We start from the raw sequence: 17,408 nt of genomic DNA on the forward strand, positions 1-17,408 counted from the left end.
AAAAATAATATTATGGGTGTTATTACTTATTAGTTGTTTAAATAGATATATACCTTTCCTTTTAAAGTGTCATTTGATTTGCGGAATCCAATTTGTCACGAATAAAAGTTTTTCTTTTGTCAATGATTATTATGTTTGGTTCATAGAATCCTTGAAATTTAGAATTCCAATAAAAACTAGATTCCTCCCCATATGAGGTATTCTCATTTCCTCCCAAAAAGAGATGAATCATAATGATTTTTTTAAAGAGTTTTATGCGGTGATTCTAAATATGTAATTTTTAAAAAATTTAACATGTATTTTGAAAGTTAAAACATTTTAAAATTTTGTTTAAGAGACTTGAGTAATCATTATATAGGCTACCTAACACTATTGTTTTTAAAAACACATAATGTCAACAATATCACTCTTAAATATGTCATTTTTTACATTATTTCATTTTAAATTGATTAAATATCTTTACATAAAAAAATATTTTTTATTTTTCAATTTTACATTTTTTAATTTAAATATTCAAAAAAAAGCATTATTTTTTAATTTAAATATGTCATATAATGTTAAATAATTATAATTTTTTACTGTAACCAAACATGACCAAGAAAACCAATGATGTTAGAGAAATAGTATGACAATGTGATCCAAAGATTGATATGGAATGAGTATGTCAGGAAAATAGCTTTACAGACATCCTTTTTTTCATTTCTATCTTTAAATCTGCAAACCAAACAAGCCATAGATGTAATTAACTTAAGCCGCCTATATATTTATGATGTTTCTATATTAGAGGAGTTTAGATTAGCATGGATGAAAGACCAAATGGGGTAAGTATATCTTTCATCACCAAAAGATTGATCATTTTTTCTGTTCACTCATGGAATGTTCAAATATTACAACTTAATAACTTGAAGTTTGAGTTTGTTCCAAACTGATAAATCGGGCATATTTTGGGATTTTTTATCAACCAACCTACTTATGTGGAGTACAAAAATCAATAAATTCATTTTTCTGCTGATGTGGACTATCTTATCTGAAATGAATTTAAAATATATTAAATAAAAAAGTTGAAATGCCACATCATCTTTTTCCTCAATTCAAGCGCTCTCTCCCACACCCTCATCCTTATACTATCAATCTTCTTCAGCATGTAAAATCGAAAAAGAAGTGCTATCAAAGAATTCAAGTGGTTATTGAGGTGCAACCAAAATTTGAGTGAGAATGAAGAGGTTTTGGGTCCCTGGTCTCTAGAATTTATACACCATCCTTTAGCATCCCTTTAAACCCCAATGGATCAAAGAACTTGCCTCAAATCTATTATGCTAAAATCACCAATACCTATAAACAATAGCACCAAATTGTCAAATATCCAACCTAAGTTGAGCAGAGAATCAAACAATCAACAATATCAAAGCGAATCAAAGCAGCAAAGAGACAAAGCACAACGATATACGTGGTTCGGCACACAAAGGCCTATGTCCAAGGGCAATAGAGAATCAATTTCACTACATGGAGAAGTTTACAAACCGAGAGACTACCCAATACAAGTAGAACAAGCCCACTCTAAATGCTATCTTGTTCCTACAAGTTTTCTCAACAACCAAACCAATGGAGAAGACAACAAAGACTAGAAATCCACTTACCCACAAGGCAATCGGAACCCCAAGAGCTGCTCTCTTGCCTATCTCTTGAATCCCTCCACTCTATCACAAGGTTTTCCCTTTTGAAGTGCTCTCTCTCTGTTTCTCTCTATAGGAGGCTGCCTTGCCAGCCCTCAAACTAAAATAAAACCCTAAAGGTTCTATTTATACAAGTTTGTCTCGAAACTACAAAATTTCGTTAGATGTTCGGACAACTCGGGTAGTTGTCTGGACGGTTCAACACAAACTAGCTCTCTGTCTTCCAAAAAAACACCTACTGACTGGATTGATTGAATAGCTATCCGGACGGTTCAACACAAACTAGCTCTCTGTCTCTCAAAAAACACCTATTGTCTGGAGAACTACAATATATGACAGGTTTGAGCCAATAATTCGCAAAAAACACAGAATATTATAGAATCCCTTCTTCCAGCTGCACTTTCCATGTCGATGTTAACATTCACATTGGGTGGCTGACAATTTAGAATTTGATATCTTAGTTACAAAATATTATAGAAATCTCATGAATTTTGCATTTAAAACAATGTCTACCTGAGATATTGCAGGATTATGGCATCCTCTTTTGTTGTGCCCTAGTCCTCCACATTTGTCACATTTTATCTTCAGTCGACTGCTTGTCTTAGGCTCATCGTGTTCTCTCCTTCTCTTCTTCGTTGGTCTTCCAACAAATACTTTCATTGGAGGAGGTATAACGATATCACCACCAGTGGCAACCCATATGTTCTATCCATTTGTTGGTTCAACATTGTGATGGTATACCCTAAAATATGTTTCCCTTGTATATGCTTCATGCACAAAGTCTACTGGATCTTTGTGAAGCCATCCAATTGCCGCAATAGCATGAGTGCATGGTATGCTAGATAAGTCCCATGATCTACAAGTACATGATGCATGTTCCACATTGACAATGTATTGCTCTGGCTTTTTGCTCACCTGTTACAAACAAAGTTGTGTGTTTATTAATTGCCACATTAACGTGATATGATGGCATGTGCTATTGGCTTCCCCTCGTATCTTGCCCACCAATCTCACCGCTAGCCATGTGCTATTAGCTTGCTTGTTTTCGAGTCTCTAGTTACACATATATTGTTTAACGTCTGTCTTGATTTGGTAAGTACTCTCCCCTTTGATTTGAGAGCACCATATCACTCACAAGCATCCAACATCACACTTTGCTTGACACCTTATCTTCTCATTCCTCCCTATCTGTATTTGGTACCCACCATCAACCGCATAGCTCTTGATAGCATTTTTAAACTCTTTGAGATTAGTGAATTCCATTCCAAGTTCAAACATCAACTTTTCTAAAGTAACCTTAGGATTGAACTTTGGATTTGCAACCATACATCTCCTAATGCCATTGTCACCATCATCTTCAAATAGCAGTATGTCCTTATTATCTGATTCATACACCTCTTTAAAATCTTCATCATTGCCAATGTCACCCAAGCCATCACCACCACTGCCATCATCACCACTTTTCACCACTTTTATCATCTTCATTCCCCTCAGCATCATTGCAATTATCTCCACTCCCATCGGCATCACTACCCTCATATTCACTCCCATCACTACTAGTATCTCCACTGCCACCATTTCGATCCCCACTGCCAATAGTAGAACCTCCAACATTGTTTTCTAAGGATGTCATATATGCATCAAGGAGATCATCATCCCCATCATTCAACAAAAGGTTCCATTTCAACAACAAATTGCAAGCATATAAGCACAAAAAACACAAAAAAACGAATTACAAACTCAGATCAACAAAAACAAAACGTACAATCACAAAAAACTAAAAATCCTAATACCCAAATCGGGTACAAATTCAAGTCATAATAAAGAAATCGATTGAATCTACACAATCATGAAAGATATGAGATGAATAAACTCTTACCAGAGTTGTAAAACCTAGAGCTTCAATAAGACATGAGGCGCTTTGTCGATGACTACAATTACGGGTAGATGTTCAGATGCTCTGTTGGGTAACGTCGTGCTGCGTGCAAGGTCGTCGAAGGGAGATGGTGATATACGGTTGTTGTTGTGCTGGAGCCAGATCGCGTCCAAGGGGGTGCAGCAGCGGATTATTTTTTTGAAGACGAAAGTTTTAGATTTTTTATGGGTTTACGTCTTCACGAAATATGGCAAATATTTGGGCAATTTTTTTATTTTTGACAAACGCCACATTTCCATTGTTTTTCCACTTGGCATTTACCATTCCACATCAGCGTTTGACCTGGTGGTCAACATGCCAGGTGTGATGTTTGATTGCCTGTTTTTGCCAAAATCTACCCAAGTGATGAAATTGAAACAAAACTGAAATTTGGGTGACTGAATTGAAACAATCTGAAATTGGGTGACTGAGTTGAAACAAAGAATATCTTTCAGTGATGAAAAGTTGATTCAACTCTTATATACAATTTTGCAACTATGAGATACAAAATCAGATGAATAATAAAAAATTTACCACCCCATAATTATCCATTTACTTTTGAAATATAGATTAATAATTCAAGTAAGAAGTAAGCAGAGCCCCGTTTTCCAAATACTGTATCATCAGAAGTGCAGTTAATTAGTGAATAAACAAACAATTATATTAGCAGTGACCAGGAAATCCAGGCATGGAATGAATCTATTTCATAAATAGGCAATCTCTTTTCTGCTCGTGTGCCCGAACCAAAGGGTACGAAGCTTCCTCGCACGGACATTTCTGGCACCGTCCTCCATTAACTTCTCTTAATCATGATTATTATGAAAGTTTAAAAACAATGGGAAAAAAAAAACAAAAGATTCCTTAATTAGTGTTGAGAACTCAATCAATCTCTGGACGACCGCCATAATTGGAGAACGTGAGTCGTAACACCAAACCCAAACTCAAGGTTGGTGAATAATGATTAAGAATCTGGAAATATCATAAAAGCCTCCAACTTATTTGTTTCCTGTCCGTATACTACTTTTTGTCCTACTTGTAATATTATAATATAAGACAGACAATCATGTTTATTTCTAATTCATATGTGTGGCTATAATCTCAAGGTACAAATCAATAAAAGATGAAGATAATGTTGGTTATACAACTTGTCTTATATAGCTGGCACTCGATCGATTTTGCTCTCCAAAGATAAATTCGGTACACGAGTGCCTTTGATTTGGACGATTGATACCATGTATCCGAGCTTGATTTCATATGAATTACATATATATATATATATATAAACACACACACATATATAATGCGATGTCTTACCAAGTTCCAAAGTTTGGTTAATTTTTATCAGTCATTCAATGGGTACAAGTAATTAAGACAACATTTGTCTTTTATTTTCCCCTCTTGTTTTGTTATGGGTTATCTTTAGAACTCTTCAATATGGTGTATGAGAAAAGCAAGAGATACAAATATTGAACCTTTTTAGAACCGAATATAAAGTTGAAGTGATTGGGTTTGATCAAGTTTGTGAAGATTATCTCAAGTCTTGTACGGTAAATAATTAATGGACCCACAGAAATTAATATTATTATTAGGCAACTGTCAAACCCTTCTTCGTCTTTCATATCTCAAGGCACAAGTATTGTCTGAATAATGCCAGCCTCGTTTGGTGTACCTATGCGATTCGTTGGACATCTCATATCTCAGCAGGTGCAGGTACACACACATATATATACATAAATATATATATAGACATTAAAGAATTCTCACGACGTAAGGGTCTAATATAAAGGTGTAAAATAAATATTTACATTTATACCATTGATTTGAAACATATGAAACCCAAAACAATGAATTGCACTTGTCATCTCATTCATCCACACCATTAAAATGTAACTCTTATTTTACTAAATGAAAGGATTCATCTCAACAATGGCATAAACATCTCTGTAAACATTTTGACAATAGTCATATTTAAAGACGAAAAATGCAAATGTCCTGCCATTCTCATCTTTGGTGTTTCGACCATTGGTATTTGGTTCTGGTAACAACTACCTCACAATAGCGGCCAAGGGTAATTTACTTCCATAAAATACGGACAAGACTTTCCATGACACAAGCCAACAGGGAGCTTCTCAAATGGAAAACTTGCTACTGACTGCATAGCCCCTGATCTGGTCATCAAGGAGACTGCCACCATTCTTGGATTCAAATTTATCAAGTGATGAACTCATTTCGGATCAGGTGGATCTGAGCATTATGATTTGACATTTCTTTAGCTAGAGTGGTTTCAATGCCAGGCAAATTCAGCATTTTGATGTTGGAGAGCTAATTGTTAAGATAAGCCAGAATTCCAGTGTACTATAACACACTACTCAAAAAACTGCTATGTTGATTCGATTGTGCTAGTTTTTTGAGCTCAAATTCAGACTAGCTAGCTCAGATCAGTATAGCAGCAACTTTAATCAAGCGAAACCTGAATCAAGCCAAATCTAAATGCTAATAACCTAGCCCAAATGCAGGGGTTTAACTTCAGTCAATAAATCCATTTCTAACACCATTGTCAGTGCCATTGCGTTTGAGCTGAAGATTTTTTATCCTAATTTTGAAATATCCTAGTTCTTATACGAACTGTACAGCATGGGATGCCGAAGGATTGTTGAAACAGGTCTTCCTCCAATTGGGTGCTTGCCGATTCAAACAACGGCAAAGTTTACGGATCCTCTTGATCATAGATGTTTGGGAGATCGAAATGCAGATGCTCAATCCTACAATTACAAGCTTCAGAAGCTACTCCCCCAAATTCAGAAAATCCTTCCAGGGAGCCTATTTGTCTATGCAGAGATTTATGACTCGCTTTTTCTTATTGATATGATCAAATAACCCATAAAAATATGGTAAGCCTACATTAAGCATCATTGACTGCATCAGAAAGGCTTATCACTTCGACTAGTATAGGAACATCGAGAACTTTACTAGAGATTAACTTCAACCGTCCAGGAAATGAAAACATTCAATCAGTAGACATAATCGTGTCTATAAACTATAAGTTCCAACTAATGCACTCAGTTCTCTTACAAGAGTAAAGCACCTACTGCCTCCTCAAAGGTGGATTTCAAGGACTTACTCACATGACAGGTTTCGTGGAAACGAAGAGAGGATGACGTGGCACTGGACTCTTGGAAGCAGTGTTTATTTTCAATCCTATCACTCCAACATGTCATCCCAGTTCATGTTTTGGGATTCAGTTCATCCCAGCCAAGCCACCTACTTCCCATTTCCAGCCACCATTTTATAATCAACTTTGTATATACACATATATGGATTACCTAAATTGTCTTTGCCTGCCTCTCTTTAAAACTAGTAGTGAATGACTGAATGGCTGAATGAAGGTGAAAGTCCTAATTCCACGTAAATTAAATCAAGGCAATTGACAGGTCTCTGATTATTGCACTTGCCCTGTTCACTTTACAAAACAAGTCCCCCATCTTTTGCCTTCAGTAAATAGGGAATAGGGTAGATCATAAGAACATATAAGCATGGTTTCTACAATCTATCCCTCATCTCATTATTGTCCTTGGTATCTACTAGAGGAAGTCTAGTCTAGTATAATCACAAAAATACTACTCTAAACTGAATCCGGACCTACATCATAGTCCAATGTATTTTGGGCAGCTTCAACCATGAATTGCCAACCCTTGATAGTACCTTCTGTAGTACCTTTCTTATAGTCAGATCCTCAGTCACAAGACTCTCCTATGGATGCGTATTCTCCAAATGTATATATCTCTCACCCTAACCCAGGATGCAAACATGTTCAGTACATATGTATCTGAACAGCTTCTACATCCGAGACTCGTCCCAATGTCCAAGAAACAATTCTTCAAGAGTTATCTGGTGAGGCTAGGGAAGATGTTGATACAGAATTATACACGGCTTAACAAGAGAAAGGAAAAAGGAAAAAAGAACGAACCGAATAAACAGCTATATCAATGTGAGAAGATATCATAGTAATACAATAAGAATTCAGCTACCCTCCTGATTTGTTGATTCAAAGGTTTTGCAGACTTCTACAACTGTTCCAAACAAAAATGTGCACTAGCTTTAAAATCGAGAACATCTGACATTGCCAAATAGATATATCACAATATCTTCATTTCATATAAATCCAACAATTCAAAAAAAAAATGATTGGTTGATCATATACAGAGACTACCCTTATGCCTACCCCTCAAATTAATGTTGCTCCCTGTCCATGATTTCCATTCATCACGAGGGAGGGGGAGAAACAAAAGGTGCTGAACATACACATACAGTTTATATCACATAAGCATAAATTATCAGCATTGTATTACACATGAATCTAAACTACAAGAAAAGTAACTGGCACAAAGCAGTAGTGGTTACCTCACCTCCTGCGACCAGCAGATCCGCTACCACCCTGGAACAAGTCATTAATTTGAGCATCAATGTCCTCCACACTGTATTTAACATACTTGTCGGCATGCTTCCCAATATCTGGAACAGTCTGAAACCTTCGAATAAAGTTTCCATAGGCAGGCAACATGATTTTAGCAACCGATGCCCTTAACTCCTTTCTCAGCTGCTCGTCAAAGACAACCCATGCAGATTGTGCTTTGCATATTTCATCAAACTGCGAATTGAAAAGCTTGATTTTCTGTGTCATAGACCTTGCTACAACATTAGGAGCCGACGTATTGTCCAGCTTCAGAACTCCCAATAACTTATTCCATGAACTCCTCTGATAGTTCATCTGGTACTGTCTTACCTTTGCAATGTGTTTACGGATCCAATCATCCCCTAATAGGGACCCCAATTCGCTTCCCTCCACTTTATGAACAATGTACCTCCCATTATTCATCAAGAAAACAGAGCAAAGGACAGGATCCCGGTAAAGCTTTGACTTCACCTCCAAATTACTCTCCAACAGCTCCATTATCCAGTCCATCTGCACAGATAACGAAGTCGCAGATGCCCCTCTTTCAACAACGTTCACATTTTCCTCGAAAATCTGTTCCAGGGTCTGCCTTGACCGACATGCAGCCCGAAGATAATTCATCACGTAGCGGGTTATAGGATGGAGCCCACCACAGGGCACGGCGGCCTTGGCCGGGTCACGGCGAATCAAATTCTCTAATTCCATAAATATCCCTCTAATCGCTTCTGCTAACCGTTTCCATATCGTCATGGCCTCGTTTCTAAGGATTAGACAGTAATTATCAGAAAAAAGTGACTCAAACTCTGGCATCAAATCTCTCAAAGTCTCGAACACGTCCAATACTTTGAAAAGTCGCTCCGGTGATCGGCTCCCAATAGCAACAGCATCGGCAAAATTCAAGAGCTGGATCGTGGAGCCGCGGCAGACCTCCATGAAGGAGAGATCGGCTGCGGATGAGAGTCCAAAAAACACACGGTCGCAGAGACGGCGCTCGCTGGGGAAGAGTATGCGTAGCGCCACATTCGCAGCCTTGTTCCAGCGCTCAATTTCGTCTTCGAGGTCCTGCCATGGCATCCTATGGACTTCCTCGATGCTTAGCTCCTGTAGACCCAACCTAGACATGCTTTCTTCGAGAAACTCCCTCCTACAGCTACTGTACACATGCGAACATTCCTTGCCAAACCCTGCGGCCAACATTCGCTTCGCCATCTCGTGCAGGTCATTGATGGTTCCCGATGGGAGTGAATCGATGATGATATCGTAGTCAGTGATAGGTTGCGCTACAGGGATCTCCTCGTCCTCGTCGTTGGCAATAAGTCCTCCGTTTTCCTCCTCTTCGTCTTCCTCCGAGTAAAATGACGCGACGTTCCGAGTAGACTGGTTCAGTTCAAACGACTCGCCCCCGCGTTCCATCAACGACCTGAACTCCTCCGCCACGCGAAACATAGCCTGCTGCATTAGGTCCTCCGCGCGTACTAAGCACGCGCTAACGCTCTTCTCACTGGCCATCGGAGACCAGCCCCGGATGGTAGCAATCAACTCCTCGATAGAGTCAAGAAAAGCCGAAGAATCCGCTGGATCAGCCCAGATCGGATTATCGGCGGTGATGTACTGAGAGATCTGCCGCTCCAAAGACTTAAGCGTGTGTTCTAGCGCCGCACATCCTCGAGAATCGTCGTCGCTCAACTTCTCTGACAACTTCTCACGAGACAACCTGCCATCAAAGCTGGAGAAGATCTGCAGAATATCGTCGGCCATAGAATCATTATGGCCCAGCGTCTTGGCTATGTGCCGAGCGACGGCAAATAACTTTTCCTCTCCGTTTTCCGCCATTGCTAGATACTGAACAAACAAAAGCTTCGGAGTATCAAAGAAAATTATGGAAAAAAACGCGGTTTCTGAAAATGAAGTGAAAGGCGACAAAAGTGGAAGTAGACAAGTAGTGGAATGGCAATAATTTCCTCGTTATTCGTCTGACTACTTTTTGGGACTTTGACTCTGATAAATGGGCTGTGACCCAAGCCCACATAAGGAATAAATAGAAAAAGGCCCACCATAAACAAGAAAAAAAAAAACCCAGCTTTTAACATGACCCATTTGAGACCCATTTCAATCTGATGAATCATGAAACAAGCAATAAAAAGCCCATCGTCTCCATCACAACTTCACAAGGCTCCTGCCGATCATACACTGTATCAATCCTCAAGTTACCCTCGTACATCCATGTCCTCTTCTCCTCCTCTCCCGATCTCAAACACCCAACCCGCCACCATCGGAGCCAACCCTGGCCAATCCCAACCCTCCAAAACCGCAGTCTCATCCCTTCGAGCGCTCCTCACGCGCTTCTCTGGCTCCGTCCGCCATGCCTTGTCGAATCGCCGCCCATGGACGGAGCTGATCGATCGGACAGCCTTCACCAAGCCAGACTCGCTGGCAGACGCCACCTCGCGAGTTCGCAGGAACTATTCCTACTTCCGCGTGAACTACCTAACCTTGATTGCGATCGTGCTCATGATCTCCCTCCTCTGGCATCCGTATTCTCTCCTCATCCTCGTCACTCTCCTCGCTGCGTGGCTATTCCTCTACTCCTTCCGGCCGTCTGATCAGCCCCTCGTGATCTTTGGTCGTGCTTTCTCAGATCGCGAGACCTTAGGGTTCTTGATCGTCCTCATCGTGGTGGTAATATTTCTCACGAGTGCGGGATCGGTTCTTGTGTCGGCGGCTCTGATTGGAGTGGCGCTGGTGTGTGTGCACGGGGCGTTCAGGGTCCCGGAGGATTTGTTTCTGGACGATCAGGAGCAAATAGGTTCAGGATTGTTCTCTTTCGTCGGTGGGGCCGCTTCCTCTGCTGTTGCTGCCGCAGGCCCTGCCGTGATCTCACGGGTTTGAATGCCACGTATCTGATTCATTAGGTACAGTGACTTGGGGGGAAAAAGGGTGCTTGGGAATCACTAACCAGATGTTGTTTTCTCTCTGGCGAGGTAGGCATTCTCTTGCAGTTCAATTCTAGATGCAATTGCAGTTTGGATATTAAAATTCGAAATATGCTCTTCGCTTTTCCTTTTTTTCTTCTAGGATTGTTGTCACAATGAATGGTAAAATGTTAACCTTTTTCGAAACTGTTACCTATATTGTACAAGATTTGTCAATTTACATTTCCAGTAGGTTCAGTTCGACACGCTATAATTTTTGGCACAAAGAAAGAATGGATTTAGAGATCGTTTGACCAATGTAGTTCAGTAATAAATAAATAAATAATCATGTTCTGCTTGTCCTAAATGCAAATCCAACAATGCAAACATTTGTATGATTATATCTGTTAGCTAGGCCTCGCAAACCCATCAATATTGAAAGAGCAGTGTCACGCGAATCCATGTTTGATCATTACAGGTAATGTCTTGCTGAAAATGATCTCATCTCATGTGATAAATAGTCAAAAAAACGAGAGCTAACCTCAAGACCAGTGATACATCTAGATGTTAAAACACGAGAAAAAAAGGTCAATGTACAACAAATTCTAACAGGTACACCTTTTCTTTTTTATTTGCTATCAATTTAATACAATTCCCTAGGGCAATGACAAACTATAAAGGACACGAGAAAAGTTAAAGAGACAGATAATTTAAATTTACAGCCGTACGATCAAATGAACTCTTTAGAGTATTCACTAGTCTCCTCTGCAACTTTTGCCCACACATTTGCAATTTTCTCCGCATATCCCACCTGTTAAATTCACAATGAAGCCCCGCACAGATGTTAGTTAATGACATGGATGGTTGCATAGTTTTTCTGGTATGGAAATTAAACTTTTAAAGCACCAAGAAGATGCACAAGAGAAATGACAAAAAAAGAGGAGGGGGGGGGGGGGGTCGCTCCGTATATGTAAATTGCTTAAGTTGCAGGAAGTACTTACACACTGGTGCTTAAAAGAAGTTAGAAGTGCAATCAAATAACCATGAAAGCCAGACTTCTTTCAGACCCTTCGACTTCATAAGCTACAAGTCTATCTGAAAAGCACTCCAGGAAGAAAAAAAAAAACACGCTCATTCAAAAAGTAACAAATATCTCGCTTCCTCTTGAATTGCAAAGCATTAAATAATGGTAATGGCAAAATCTTGATGTAAATATTGAAAATAAAATGGAGTGCAAAGAGACAAGTAACCAAGACTGTTGTTTCTCATCCAATTCCAACTAAATTCTCTAGGACTTAATCTTTTGTAGTGTTGAAAATCACAACCAAAACAGAAAGTAGCAGCTCCTCTTACAAACATTGTGTGGTAAAAATGATGCATAAGATATGGAGGTCAAAGATAGCATCCTCACCAGCTAACAAACTATTGCAATTTGACAACCAGAAATAAGACTAAATGACCCTACTCTACAGGTTTTTAGCGTTCCACCCATTATGAACTCATATACTACTAAAAGTGACATAAATAAAGAACCAATTATAAAGAACAAAGCATAAATCACGATTACAAAGAAAGTCATGTTGCCAGACAGTTGGGGTTATTCTCTATGAACAGGAAGAAAACAATACCTGATTAAGCACAAAGCCTCTCAACATGTTTGAGAAGTCCTTGCGCCTCTCTGAGTTGAGCCTTTCCAGTTCACTCCTATTATTTTCCTGCAAATAAAGCCACATCAAGCCATGTTTAACGGCTTTAGCCAATATAGGTATAACTAAATCACATGAGAGAGAAACAACAAAGACTGTTGATTTCATGCTCAAATGCTCATTTAAAAATTACACGCAAAACAAGCGCTGAGGCTTTAAACACCAAAAAGGGTAAGTTTGACATCTTTAAGATATAGCTGGAAATAGGAATAATGACTGTGCAGAGCAAAACAGTCTGCACTCATAAATGAAGGGTGCCTGTTTGAAAGTGTCAATTCTAGATATGGTATGGCTAAGAAAACATCTATTCTGTAAGAAACCAAACTTGCATAATTCCAAATTGAGCAAAAAAGCCAACATGGAGGCTGCATCATTGTCCAGGCATTTTTCCTGCAGTATGACAATCCCTATTCCACAGGATCTCCAGCAACTGAGAGGAGCCCTCTTAAACTCCACCACCTGGATGATCAAGTCAAGGTAGCAGAATCGCTTAGCTTAGCTTCGAGGAAATTATCTTTACCAATTGTCTGAACTTTATCTCTCTATTCTGCATCGACAAACCTATGATTTTGCAACACAAATCTCACAAGCAATTTCCCAAAAACTCAAAAATCAACATTCAACTCCTCATCAACCGAATGCTGGTCAACCAAGAAATCAATCTCCACGCATGAGTTATAGCACCTTCATAAATTAACAAGGCCACAGGCGAACCCTATGTCTAGCGGTTACGTTGCTTCAGTACAAATTAGACGTCACGTGTACAATTCTTGGAAACAGCCTCTTTGCACTATAGGCGTAAGACTACATACAACATACATCTTACATTTTCCTGAAAACACCTCCACTGTGGGAGCTTCATGCAAAGGAGCTGTTTACCTTTTACATCTTCCACATAGACACACTTCATAGTTCATTGCAATTACTCATCAAAACGCATTCTACAATATCAAGCAGCAAGAAAACAATTTGAAGAGTTGAGGACTTGAACAATAAATTAAAGGTTGGCCATCATTAGCAACTAAGGACAGACATTAAGCTGCAAACTTAATTATTCTGTAAAGCACAAACTCTCCCCTATCCCAGTAGTCTCGAGACTAGCTACCATCATAGCACCAACCTTGAAGGAATCAAATTATTTCAATATACAAACTCCATCGTAATTATACTTACAAAATTAACTAATCAATAGCGAATAAATGAAAAAAAAATATCAATAAGGGCAACTGTGGGCCCTCATTCAGACATCAAGAGAAAGCTACTGTCGCTCAGTCAATTACAGAGATACAAAATAGAACCAGAAACCCCCGGTTACATTCACTAAATCAAAATATCCATTAAACCCATTCATATGAACTGATTTGTGTCCACAAAAGACACAATATTTCCTAAAATATAACTCTAGTACATAAAAACGTATAATATTATATCGCAATAGCAATGTTCAATTCATAAATTTTAAAGCAAATGTCATTCCTGGAATTTATAGTACCCTTCCCTACTGTTACAACAGACGCTTTCTGAAACAGACCACTCTTGAACACTGTAGATCACCATTTCTAAAGGTCTTGTACTACTGCTTATGTAAAATATGAACTAATCAGAAGAAACATAGCTAGTTCAAAGAAATCTAGTAGAAAGTTAAGTTCTCTACACCCATCTGCCACAGGGGCAGCGTGCTTAAATTGTTAAACCAGAATTATCATTCGTACGTTGCATAGTTCCTCTCACAGATTCTTATAATTTGGAAAACTATAAATGGTAAAGGAATTAGGGAAAGAGATAAAAATGTAAAATATTAAAATATTAATGAAAACTATAACTGGTAACACTAAAAATGTAAACATATGTAGCCTAGATAAGTATGAATGGCAGAGGACAATCCATGTAGCAGATTTCAACATATTTCTCTAATGGATTAGTGCAGACAACTCCAAATTGTTTGAAATAAAAGCTTTGCTGATCATCATGGTTAGGCCCTGTCAACTCCACAAGCTTTTTAGCTAAACGAAGTAAATTTCATATATATTCAGATTTCACATGATCAACAAATAAGGAAACCACACATGCCTAACTTATCATATACCACAAACTAAAAGCCTTATTTAGAGATAACTTTTTTCTGATACCTTGATCCGCTCATATTCTCTGATAGCCACATTTTTAGCATCCTCGGTGGCTCTTAAAGTTTCTTTCAACTCCTCCAACTTTCGAATCCTTGACTTGTCACCACCAAATATTTTTGATGATGCAACTTCAAGTTTCTCAGCCCTCGACTGCAATGAAGATAATTCTGAGAGAAGAGTCTGCACTGTCAATAAGGCACTCGAGCGCTCTGAGAAAGCACCATGGACAGATAACATCAGTCCAAGATGTTCGTGAAGTGTATCCTGCAAAAACCACGTAAAACACAGCAATTTAAGCAGTGATAACAAATTCAAAGAAGGCCCTTAAACCAGAAAAGGCAGTGCCTGGTATGCAAGGACTTGATAAATGGCTTTGTTCAACAACTGAAAAGTTGATAATACAATAGGGTTGTAGCATTTGTACTACAACTGAAAAAAAAAAAAAAGACCATCAAATTGATTTGAGAACATCAAAGCATAGTCCCTGTAAAGTTTTTTGCAGTTTACCAAATGCTTGACAGTTTGTGAATTTAGTTCCCGGTAGAATCTGCTGGCTTTGACTGCAGCAGTTGCAAAATTCTTCATATCCGCAGCACGTACTCTTTGAGAGTTGAACACCGCTTCTTCATTCTCAAATTTAGTAAGTTTAATAAAAGCTAGCCCTAATTCTCCCATTGTTTCCCCCATATCTTGTTGCGCTTTCACTAGCGATTCAGCCTAAACAAGACACGACAAAAAGGCAAAAATGAAAAGAAAAGGTAACATCACCATTAATCCAAGTCAATTACATCTATATGCATTGATGTAAATGGCAACTATAACAAGAAGTAGATAAATTACCTGTTGCGAAGCATAGCCGAGCTGCTGCTCCAGATATTGCATTCTCTCTTTCTTCTCCATAAACTCCTTATCTTCCTCCACAACAGATGGCCTCGAACCACCCCACTCGTTGGAAACTGATTGCTTCAACTCCTTAAAAAGCCTCAACAGGTCCCTCCCTCCTTTCGCGGGCTGTACCACCTCGTGGGGTGCTACAACTGCAGGACTCTCCCCGAACAACTGCTTAGGCAGCTTTACAGCACCATCGAGCATTCTCGAAGCAACATCAGTGGTCGTGGGCAAAGGTAGCTTCCCTTGAACCTGCAAAAAAACCATTAGCTCGTCGCTCTTCCTTATCACTGGATGAGCTGACAGCCTCCTCAGGTGCTTCTCCAATGCCACCCTCCTCTGCTCCACGAACTCCTGCTTCTGCATAACTTGGCTCTCCACCACACTCTTGTCCGGTCTAGGAGGGATGAAAAAACCGCGATATGCCTCCGCTAGCCGATCAGATAAGGTCACCACGTCTCTGAACCTCCTCCTCACGCTAAATTCAGATCGGCCAAACTCTGGAATGTTCGTCCTGGTAGTAATCAGATAGGTCACATACGTATTTCCTCCGGGCACAAGCGAATTCGTGGTCTCTTGCTCTTTCTGCGGATTTGATACTGTGATTTTGATGTAGTCGGAACTGGAGGACGGGGATCCTGAGAAGGAAAGGGCACTATCAGAACTCCAGGAGGGACTATCGACTCCATTGATTTCATTGACGGAGTTCTCATCAAAGGAACTGAAAATGACGTCGGCATAAGCAGGAGGCTCGATGTACGAGGAGTTCTCGGGAACGTTAGGGTCCTGGAGATCGCGATACGGTGGAGGCGACAGCAGTGGATCGGAGTCCGCAGGAGCAGCGACGGTCGGCGGCGACAGCGGATGGTGTGTGTCGGCCGTAGCGGACATCGCACTCCGATAAATGGAGTACGCTTTGTTGCTTGTCCCGTTGTTCAACGGCTCGTCGAGTACGAGAGACTCCATTTCTTCCGGCGACGCGTATAGGTGGGCCTCCTCAAAACCCTGATTATTATCTGAACCCATCATCTTATCACCGAAAGAGAATAACAAATTCGTCGTAGCTACGATGATCTCGAAAACATCAAATTCCAGAGTTGGAACCACAGAACAAGAGGTTTTTCTTACCAGAGTGCGGCGGTAAGGCGAACGTGCACCGGGGTGCGTGTTACGCCGGTACTACTACTAGGTGGGGTAGAAGACGATGCCGCATGAGGGGCCAATGCCTGGCTAATATGATTTTACGGGTCTGGGAAGGTCCGGTCTGGTGGGACTGGTCTTTTTTTTGCCCTTTTTTCTTTTCCTAAAATATTATCTTTAGTCCCCAATTATACACGCTAGTTTCACTTTGATCCTTAAATTTTTTTTTCCTAATTTCATCCTTCAACTATTAAGAATAATGCTTGAAATCCCCAAAAAGTGACTCCAAAAGACCCTCATTTATTGTGTAGTGTTGGATGTGGAGTGAGTCCTACATGAGTGTTTTTAATCAATGACTATTTTAATGCCACATAGATTTGGGGAACTTTTAAGGATTATATTTTGAGAGTCTAATATTGTTCAACTATTAAAAAATATCATGTTGATTCCTTATAGAGTTGAAAAGTACCATGTTGATTTCTCAAATAATTACAGCATTGGAAAAATCATATGAGACACTCCACTTGGCGTAAGTTTTTCATCTGACCTCCCACTTAGTCTAATTTAATATCTGGCACATCTAAATCACAAAATC

General features: G+C 39.5%; 4 protein-coding genes across 5 annotated transcripts; 2 read left to right on the forward strand and 2 right to left on the reverse strand.

Moving 5' to 3' along the window:
* The first annotated feature begins 5,235 nt into the window (after positions 1 to 5,235).
* On the forward strand, positions 5,236 to 6,465 carry LOC120010403 (GDSL esterase/lipase At2g31550-like). Its single transcript, XM_038861195.1, has 5 exons — positions 5,236 to 5,298; positions 5,563 to 5,656; positions 5,710 to 5,803; positions 5,883 to 5,940; positions 6,202 to 6,465. The coding sequence occupies exons 1-5, from the start codon at positions 5,236 to 5,238 to the stop codon at positions 6,463 to 6,465; spliced, it is 573 nt and encodes a 190-aa protein (XP_038717123.1).
* A 1,243-nt stretch (positions 6,466 to 7,708) lies between these two features.
* On the reverse strand, positions 7,709 to 9,903 carry LOC120013955 (exocyst complex component EXO70B1). Its single transcript, XM_038865948.1, has one exon. It carries the CDS (start codon positions 9,872 to 9,874, stop codon positions 7,991 to 7,993), a length of 1,884 nt encoding a protein of 627 aa, XP_038721876.1. The 5' UTR covers positions 9,875 to 9,903; the 3' UTR covers positions 7,709 to 7,990.
* A 225-nt stretch (positions 9,904 to 10,128) lies between these two features.
* Positions 10,129 to 11,190, forward strand: LOC120013995 (PRA1 family protein B3-like). Its single transcript, XM_038865951.1, has one exon. The coding sequence runs from the start codon at positions 10,166 to 10,168 to the stop codon at positions 10,928 to 10,930; it is 765 nt and encodes a 254-aa protein (XP_038721879.1). The 5' UTR covers positions 10,129 to 10,165; the 3' UTR covers positions 10,931 to 11,190.
* Positions 11,191 to 11,442: 252 nt separating this feature from the next.
* On the reverse strand, positions 11,443 to 16,913 carry LOC120013969 (sorting nexin 2A-like). 2 transcript variants are annotated; one of them, XM_038865949.1, is made up of 6 exons: positions 15,626 to 16,913; positions 15,293 to 15,502; positions 14,789 to 15,049; positions 12,985 to 13,118; positions 12,582 to 12,668; positions 11,443 to 11,764 (listed from the first exon to the last, which is right to left on the reverse strand). In XM_038865949.1, the coding sequence occupies exons 1-5, from the start codon at positions 16,700 to 16,702 to the stop codon at positions 12,602 to 12,604; spliced, it is 1,749 nt and encodes a 582-aa protein (XP_038721877.1). In that variant the 5' UTR covers positions 16,703 to 16,913; the 3' UTR covers positions 11,443 to 11,764; positions 12,582 to 12,601. The 2 variants fall into 2 exon arrangements, with proteins under 2 accessions (XP_038721877.1, XP_038721878.1); XM_038865950.1 differs by lacking the exon at positions 12,985 to 13,118 and having other exon boundaries at positions 15,626 to 16,909.
* Positions 16,914 to 17,408: the final 495 nt, after the last annotated feature.

This window comes from Tripterygium wilfordii, chromosome 2 (assembly GCF_013401445.1).
Source record: "Tripterygium wilfordii isolate XIE 37 chromosome 2, ASM1340144v1, whole genome shotgun sequence".
In the NCBI taxonomy this organism is placed as follows: domain Eukaryota; kingdom Viridiplantae; phylum Streptophyta; class Magnoliopsida; order Celastrales; family Celastraceae; genus Tripterygium; species Tripterygium wilfordii.

Coding starts and splice junctions, on each gene's coding strand:
- LOC120013995 (XM_038865951.1), top strand. CDS start 10,166: ATGAAACAAGCAATAAAAAGCCCATCGTCTCCATCACAACTTCACAAG.
- LOC120013969 (XM_038865949.1), bottom strand. CDS start 16,702: ATGATGGGTTCAGATAATAATCAGGGTTTTGAGGAGGCCCACCTATAC. Junction 15,050..15,292: donor CACAAACTGTCAAGCATTTG/GTAAACTGCAAA, acceptor TGGTTTTTGCAG/GATACACTTCACGAACATCT. Junction 13,119..14,788: donor GAGAATATGAGCGGATCAAG/GTATCAGAAAAA, acceptor TTGATCATCCAG/GTGGTGGAGTTTAAGAGGGC.
- LOC120013955 (XM_038865948.1), bottom strand. CDS start 9,874: ATGGCGGAAAACGGAGAGGAAAAGTTATTTGCCGTCGCTCGGCACATA.
- LOC120010403 (XM_038861195.1), top strand. CDS start 5,236: ATGCCAGCCTCGTTTGGTGTACCTATGCGATTCGTTGGACATCTCATA. Junction 5,657..5,709: donor CCTCACAATAGCGGCCAAGG/GTAATTTACTTC, acceptor ACAAGCCAACAG/GGAGCTTCTCAAATGGAAAA. Junction 5,941..6,201: donor AGATAAGCCAGAATTCCAGT/GTACTATAACAC, acceptor GAAATATCCTAG/TTCTTATACGAACTGTACAG.